At 37.0% G+C, this 8,648-nt stretch overlaps 1 protein-coding gene across 1 annotated transcript; it reads right to left on the bottom strand.

The window, feature by feature from the left end:
- Positions 1 to 1,329: 1,329 nt before the first annotated feature.
- LOC7467827 (PH, RCC1 and FYVE domains-containing protein 1) lies at positions 1,330 to 8,246 on the bottom strand. Its single transcript, XM_002300895.4, has 9 exons — positions 7,712 to 8,246; positions 6,560 to 6,646; positions 5,856 to 5,945; positions 5,644 to 5,730; positions 5,447 to 5,566; positions 3,126 to 5,228; positions 2,868 to 3,014; positions 2,059 to 2,561; positions 1,330 to 1,776 (listed from the first exon to the last, which is right to left on the bottom strand). Exons 1-9 carry the CDS (start codon positions 7,757 to 7,759, stop codon positions 1,617 to 1,619), a joined length of 3,345 nt encoding a protein of 1,114 aa, XP_002300931.3. The 5' UTR covers positions 7,760 to 8,246; the 3' UTR covers positions 1,330 to 1,616.
- Positions 8,247 to 8,648: the final 402 nt, after the last annotated feature.

Here is an 8,648-nt window from a genome sequence, read left to right as displayed (position 1 = left end):
TTTATAATTCTTATCAGTTTTAAAAAAAGTTTCGAGAGAAATCATTCGTTTTAGAAAAGTATTTGTAAAATATAATAGTTTAAACACAAATGCTATTCATTTATAAAAAAAAGTTATTCAAATTTTCATGAAAGTTAAAAAAATAAAATTCAACATTTAAATTTAATAGCAAAAAAAAATAAGTCACCAAAAATATATAATAACTTTATTTTTGACACACCCAACATTTTAAGATACGATTTTAACCAAATCTTTAAAAACCATCAAACATAATTTTAATTTATTAGAATTTTATTTATAATTAATTTAGGATTAATTATGACTTCATTTAGTAGTATTTTAAAATATAGTTAAAATTATTTCATCAAGATATTTCTAACAGTATTATCAAAAACAAATTCTCATATTCTTAATTATCTATTTTTTTCTTTCCATTTATTCCTAATGATCTTTTTTTTTTTAGTACCACATCACTTTACCTTCTTATCACCTTAGCCATATTAAATTTTATCTTTTAATCATTTATTTTTTATAAAATTTTAAATTAACTTTTGATGAAATTAATTTTTTTAAAGAAGAGAAAACATCACGACACAAACACTTCAACCAATTCTCAATAGCGATTTTACACACTTAATATTGGAAATTATGCTGACACTATATTATTTTTCAAATATTTTTTTAATCTATATTATTCTCTCAAAATTTTTAACAATTTACGTTATTTAAAAAAAAATAAAACTCCTAACTATTTAAAGGGTTTTCCGCAGTACCCGACGATTCTACGAACTTCGATCCGAGACGATATTGTTACAACCATGTGAGATCAGGCAAGGATGCGTGATGTGGTCAAGACAACAGATCCAGAAATTGAAAGTACAAAATGGTTGCTACATCAGGGTGATTCAAGAAATTATTTTCATTAAAACTAAAATGAAAAGGGAAGTACTATTACTTGACTGATTATTTTACCTACCATTTTAAAACTCAACCCGAAATTAAAACCAGATCGATTTTAAAAAAAAATAAAAATAGTTAAAAACCTAGTCAACCCCGGCAGGTTAACTGGTGACCTGGTCAAAACTCGTAACCCGAACCTTGAGCCGGGTCGGCCACCAGGCCGGGTTTAAAAACACTCGCCTAAACCACACAATTTGAAACCCTTGTACGGCGCAGCTACAGCTGATTGGTATTTGCTGTGTTGTCTATGATCTGATTTAAACTTGTTTAAAACAATGAAATGCAGGTCAAGGTATTCGGGGAAAATCCTGCAAATAAACCTACCCGTAACAAAGAGGATTGATATAAAAGGGACCCAAAAACTCAGTATGGATGGCTGGAAAGCCAGGAACAAAAACTTTCTTGCCTGGATTGTCGCAATTGATGCTTTTTATATACACTACAATACAATAGATATAAAAGGGTTAGATACCCCAGCAGAATTAAATGGAAGAAACAAATTGAGGGGATGAGAGAGCGGAGGAGAACATCAATCAAAAGAAAAGAGGACAGAGAGAGGGCTATTGGCTTTCCTTCATCTTTTGCTTAACCTTAAAACCGTTTGTTTTCGAAGGTGCAAGATGTGCTAACAGACTCCCCCCTCCAGCATTATGTTGCTAAGGTAGAGAAGCAGAGGACATGCCTCCCTCTGATCTGCGAGCTGCCTGGCCACTAACTGATGATTTGTCTGAACCTCTAACATTGTACTTCTCATACACTTTTTCACGATTCTCCGACCACCAAGTTTCTGCTTGGTGCTCCCCAAATCTTCTCCGACTGCAGATAAATTAATAGTAACAGACATAAATGAAACAATTACCAGATCAAATCAGCTCTGATTAAGATGATTTCAAACCCTTGCAAGGTGAAACGTTGATGTAATACCATCAAAGCTCATGTTCAGAATGGTCTATGATTGTTTATAAAAATGCAATCTTGAATTTATAAAAAAGCCCATCTCAACATCATGTTAACCAATTGTTTAGATTTCTCCTACCTCTATGCCATACAAAATGAGTGAGTCATTAATATCTAAAATAAAATGAAATAAAGAAGTACCTGAAGCGCACTCGTTTGAGATCTCTAGTTCCATCGCGCAGGGAAACAAGAGTGATATACACTCCAGGCTCATACTGTTCAATCCACTCAGCCTCAACATGATTACCATTAGCAACCAATGATGAATCCCTCGATTTCATACCATTCTCACCATCTTGAGGAGACCGAGGTTCCTTCCCAGCAACAGCCTCTGACACACTATTACAACTTGGCTGAGCCCCTCCATTGGACAGTCTCACATCTGGATGGTCATCCCTCCCATTGGCTCCAGGTGAATCCCGGAGTGACTGAGTGATACCTAGAGTTCCATTTATTGAAATGGAGTCAACCCTTGTCGGGGAAGCCAAGGAAGTTCCACTGATAGAATCAGATCTTGAATGCCGTTTTCCATTTGCATCAGGAAAATGAATGCCATTTGTCTCCAAACCATTCGGTACGTAAGCTGGTCTCATGCTCTCAGTATCATAGACCCCAGGCGGCAGCCTCTCAGCCATATCCTTGAGCTGGAATTGATAGTGTAGAAATCATTAGTACAAAACAAGAGTAAGTCAAGAAAAAGATAAGAAAATTTCTAACAATATAAAAGACAAGGATATTCTCTAATGGCTATAAATGAGAATGTTAGCTACCTAAATTAATGGCAACCAGTGTTTCATTCCTTCAGAAATCTATTCTATCAAATTCATATAGATTTGATGGGGTGGATGCATATCATGATATGCATCATAATCATGGTGCAGAGGAGATCAAACAAAAATTTCCAAATTCATTAAAACAGAACCAATGATCAGTGGGCAAAGCAGACTTACCTGTGCAGTAAGTGACTTCATAACATCTTTTGCAGCTTTAGACTTAGCTGATTCTTCGGCGGCTACTGCCATAGCTTCTTGTACCTTCTTAGCGGATTTCTGAAGCTCTGATTCTTGGAATTCACATCTCTGTCTTAGGCTCTCAACCTAAACAAGATCCATACCCATCAATGATCAAACCAGCCCAAAACAAAACAACCTGACTTAATTCATTCAGAAACATGTGATTAATTTTTGCGGAAAACTCAGCCAGCATACCTGTGTACGCAGCTTAAGCACTTCTTGATTCAAAAGTTCGTTTGTTTTCTTCAAACTATCAGCTATACTTTTGGAAAAGGAAAGTCCTGAAGTTGTTGGAACAGGCGTTGCAGAACGTGGGGGGCTAGGTCTCCTTGAGAAGGGCGACACAGATCTGGAACTTACTCCAGATGGTGTAAGAACAGGTTTGGGAACCTTTGGTCGCAGATCAATAGTGGAAGACAAAACAACATCTTTCAGCTGTAACAAAGAAGGTGCTTGAGAAGACCAAACAAGAGAAAACGTATCAGCTTTCTTTCCTTGTTTGGCTGCTTTGCTATCTAATTGCTTAATCAAATCCAGATTTGAAGGCAGTGTTAACTTCGACAACCTTAAATCAGCCTTGTCCAACCTGTCCTTGTTTTCACCTGAAAGCCGAGGTCCAGCATTTCTTCTGTTAGTGTTACTAGCATCCGACACCTTATTTAGTTTGGTAAAACAGGAATCACAGACACGATATGGTTTGCTGGGATTAGGAGCTAAGGCTGCTCTTGTTGCTTTTCTGGAACTGCATGAATGGCAGTGAACAAGTCCACAGTTATAGCAGTTATGCCTTTTACGTGTGAACCCAAAAGCCTGTCTGCAGGATGAACATTGAGATTGCTCAGAACCAGATACCCATTTATGGAGGCATATAGCTGCAGAATAGTTTGCACCGCATGCAATATATTTCACATGTTTATCCTTCAAAGCTTCAACTAGAGTAGGTGTTTTTCGATCTTCACCATCTCCATGACCCAACCTGCCATTGGCACCCTTTCCCCAGGTATAAACCTCATTTCTGGATGTCAAAACTGCTACATGATATGCACCACAAGCAATTTCTTCAACAGATTCTCCAGAAAGCTTATCTTCTACCAAGCAGGGTACCTTTCCATCAGCATAAGGATTTCCAAGTTGACCATAAACAGTACTGCCCATTGTGAATACATGTCCCGATGTGGTCAAGCCAACAGTTAAACTATGTCCACAAGCAATTTTGTGAAAATTGAAGTCAATTAATGCTGGCACACATGTGGGTTTAAGCCTAGGTTCTTTGTCTCCATGTCCAAGACGATTTTTGTCTCCATCACCCCAGGTAAATAATTTTCCAGATGACACACTGGAACTTGACTGCGTGACAATAACCTCCACCACAGCAGCGGTATGCCACACACCACAAGCAACAGCAATAGTCCTCAACCCAGCAAGTGATTCAACTTCTTTAGGATAGGCAATATTTTCTCTGTTTCCGTGGCCCAAGACACCAAACGTTCCATCCCCAAATGTAAAAAGCTGCCCTGTTGACGTCACCAAGGCTGTATGCCACGGACCACATGTTACAGAAGCAACTTGAAGACCCTCAAGAGGACCAGAGATTCTCTTGGGTATCCAGTGACTAATATCAGTGCCATGACCAAGTAGCCCCGCATAGTGCATCCCATCTCCCCATGTATAGATTTCCCCAGCCATTGTAACAGCACAAGTATGGAATTCTCCACATGCTATAAAGTCAACAGTAGTCATTGCCAAAGACTCAACCAGGCGAGGTTGAATAACATCTTTCCCAACGCCATGGCCAAGCCTTCCACCAGATTCTTCACCCCATGTAAAAACTTCACCCTGCCTTGTGACCATTGCAGCATGTCTGAATCCACAGGCAATATGATGTACATCTAAAACTACATTAGATTCTAAGGGCCTGGGAAGAAGCACATCAGCTCTAGTACTCAAATATGTGGCATTTTTATCAGCCCCGACCTTGACAGCATTATCACATATAATCTCACCCCACACGTATACATCACCCAAGGCATCACAGTCATCTGGTGCAGAACCATGACTGGAAGTGCTGGGAGCACTGGAAACACTAACTCTAAAAGCATCTGAACCAGAACCTTTGACTTGCATATTTGTGTTTTCTGATGCTACATGTGACCGATCAGAATGTGGAGAACTCTCAAGCTGAAAATTCTTTGGAGAAGTATTTGGGTTGAAATTGACAGAAACCTCTGGAGAGCTAATATCTCGTGAAATACTAACAGAACTGTCACTAGCACTGTTCGGTGTTAAATCTCTGCCATCCTGGAATCAGAAATTTTCATGACAAACAATACACAGCAGCATAATTAGGAAACAACATTGTACTTTGCACTGATACAAGAATATAGCATCGCTAATGTAATGAACAAAGAAAACAAGACAGAACTCCAGAGTCAAGATAAGGTACAGGGAAGGAAAAGAGGAAGAGGAGGAAGTATGAGGTGAAAATTAACTAAAGTTTCATTAGGTAGTAGAATTACATCAAGATAGAGGCCCCCATCACTCCATCCATCGATTTTGGAGCGCCCACCTTGACCAGAAATTATTAATGCCTTCAAGCCTGCAATCCACACCTCCGCCTCAACTTTGTCCTTGCAAATCTGAAAACATGACATATAAGATTCACAATTTAAGCAGATAAAGAAGAAAAACACAACTTCACAACTTCATCCTATACCAGATCGAGGGACCGCTTCCCGTTGTTGTATATAAGAGAAAATGATAAATAGTCCTTTTCAGGGCGGAGATATCGTTGAAAAACAGCCTGGTAGCACATTAAGAGAAAACAAATAGAACGAGTTTATATACTATATACAAGAACAGAATCATTAAATATACTATGCTATGCTAAAAACATAAAACAGATATGAAAGAGATGGCAAATCTCACAGTTCTTTGTCCAGGAATAATTTTAGAGACCGAGGCTAACTTCAAACTTCTTTCACCACTGCTTGAAATCCAGATCAAAGTTGTTTCATCCTGTGATTTTTAAACATAAGAAAAATAGAGTGTTAAAAGGGGAAGGAGGGGAGAGAGAAGAGAGGAGCGGGCAATCTGCATGCTGAATGACAAGGCCACAGATTACATCATATTTACCTAAGAAAGAAACAATCAAACAGTAGAAGACAGCACACTAGATGAGCACATGTAGAACAAATAAGATGACTTGTATTAAAGATGACATGGGATTCTTCATGAAACACGCTGACAAGTTCATTAAGTTATTCACTAAAGGCAATATAGATGCTCACTGAAACACCACGTAGATAATCTACTGACCGATAACAAACTGCAGTGGACAGGGTACACAGGTTCTGGGCAAAAAAATAACGAGCAACTTGGTGTACATCGAAAAATCCCATAAATGATATGTTATATATAATTTTCATAGTTTATTACATATCCATGCCATTGTATGACCATATCTATACATCCTCAGATGGTTATAATATAAACAACAGTTAGACTGCAAATCAAACTGAAGAGGATCGTTTGTTTTATGAAAAAGTCATTACCCTAAACATTTAAAACTGAAAATGAGTGCAGTAACAACTGAAAGTATCCTTGGTCAAATGCACAAGAATCAAACTTACATTAGAAAGTCTAAACGGACAAAACTTAGGCTTTCCCTTACGACCATATTTCAGAAGTTGAGAACCCTTCTTCAGAGCAATTAATGCCTGCAAGATGCAGAAAGAAAATTTACTACCATTGGGATAATACCTTCGGCATGTGGACATTATATTATTCAGTCAATCAAAAAAAGAAAAAAGTGCCAGCTTTGAATTTAGTTAATTATTTTAAACATGTTTTGGCACAACATGCTTGTTAAGATTATCAAGACAACAAAGATTGCTAAAACGTATAATTATCAGAGGCACATTATTGCTTGTTATAATCATAACTCGTTATTGGATCTGCTTGAAAGAGATACTATCCCACACCCATCTTATAAATTGATCTTAGCCTTTAAAAGTTTGCAAAAAAAGGAAAGAATGAAAGAATCAACCTGCAAGTAATGTCATTGAAAGTATGCCAGATTTGGGTCATTACATATGATGAAAGTTCCCATCATAAGTCCAAAAATAATGGTCAATATTGTTCTTGGCATACAATATAGTGTTCTTGCCTCTACTTAATACTCAAAAGTATTAAGTAGAGGCATATGCACTTGTTCCCTCTAAAATGAACCTTTAAACCCCCACTTCAATTGCTAAAAATAGCCATAGCCAACTAAAAGTTTCAAAAAGAAAAATGGATGAAAATGGTAGTGAAAACATAAGGCATTTTATGGACCGTGAAGACTCCAATCCAGACATAACCAAAAAGAAAGAAGATAAAGAAGAAAGATGTATCCTATTTTCACTCGGAGAATGGATAACTAAAAGCAAGAGAAACAATTTCCTTTAATTTCTCCTCCTTTCAAATAGGCCAACCTGATTCCATGCAATTTTTTAAATTGAATTCAAAAACCTAAAAAAAAAAAAAAACACCCCTCAAATTAAGCACTTTTTTCTTTCAAAATTTGTCAAGGTGAAACAAATTTCCATTTCATTTCTCCGCGAATAGAAGAAAATTACAAATAACAATAACAATAAATTCACGCAAAATTCAAAGGCATTTCCCACCTAAATAAATAGATTAAAAAAAAAAAACAACAAAAATTAAACCCAAAAAATTTCAAAAAAAAATCCCAACTTTGACACTAATTAAACGCACGCGTGGGTAGAGGGAGAGGATGATACCTGCTCGATGTCACGTTCGGCATTACCGTAGCTAACAAGATCTGCCATTCCATGTGAAGATATTTACGAAAACACAACCTCCCTCTCCGATCGCTCACCGGAGCTCCGTTCATCATATACCATCTACTTCCTCTTCACATCAATACCCCTCGCTCTCTCTAGCAAAGAAATCAGCTCTTTACAGATCTATAATTCTCTCGAAAACCACCAAAAAAATCAAGTCAAAGCCGGTGATCGCCACTGTTGACTAAGAAGATTAAAGAGCGAAGAGCGGTTCCCACGGTGAAAGAAGTCGGTTTTGTGGCAGATTGAGAGGATTCCGGCGAGAGAAAGTGGTGGTGTCGGGGAGAGAAACGGAAGGGAAGAGAGACTCTTCGGTTGTGTCTTTGTAAAAATAAAATACAAGTACGGAGAGAGTCGAAGCCGAGATAACAAAAGGGAACTTGTGTTAAAAACTAAATTAATATTAAATTAAAATGGGGGAGGGGGGAGGTTTTAGTTGTTGTGAGAGCATGAATTCTCCGGAGAGAAAAAAAAAAAAGAAAGCTAAGCCACCATTATTGCCCTTCTTATTTTATTTTACTTGGTTATTAGAAAAGGTCTATGATAGTATTACTTCTTCTTTTTTCATTTTTTACTTTTCTAAAGTACTTGTTTGGTGCATCATTTGAATTAGTTCTTAGAAAGATCAATGAGTAGGGGTATGTTGCCAAGATGATTCGTGAAAATAGTTCTCTTCTTCCCTTGATTTCTTTCAAATAAAGTGTGTTAAGAACGTGATGGGAGTAGACTGCTTTGTAATTGGATTAATTTGGGTTAATATTTATGTTGAAATGCTATATTTTATCATTTCTTAAAATGAATTTGAAAAAGATCAAATTTTATTGATATGAATTTCACCGAGTTAATATGTTTGTTGATTCAATTTAAAACCTGG

This window comes from Populus trichocarpa, chromosome 2, assembly GCF_000002775.5.
Source record: "Populus trichocarpa isolate Nisqually-1 chromosome 2, P.trichocarpa_v4.1, whole genome shotgun sequence".
Taxonomy (NCBI): domain Eukaryota; kingdom Viridiplantae; phylum Streptophyta; class Magnoliopsida; order Malpighiales; family Salicaceae; genus Populus; species Populus trichocarpa.
This window is presented reverse-complemented; position numbering and strand designations above follow the sequence as displayed.

Excerpts from the sequence above, each read along its gene's own strand:
- LOC7467827 (XM_002300895.4), bottom strand. The coding sequence starts at position 7,759 with ATGGCAGATCTTGTTAGCTACGGTAATGCCGAACGTGACATCGAGCAG. Across the intron at positions 5,946-6,559 it reads GTCCGTTTAGACTTTCTAAT|GATGAAACAACTTTGATCTG; the intron begins GTAAGTTTGATT and ends TAAAAATCACAG. Across the intron at positions 2,562-2,867 it reads TGAAGTCACTTACTGCACAG|CTCAAGGATATGGCTGAGAG; the intron begins GTAAGTCTGCTT and ends TATCAATTCCAG.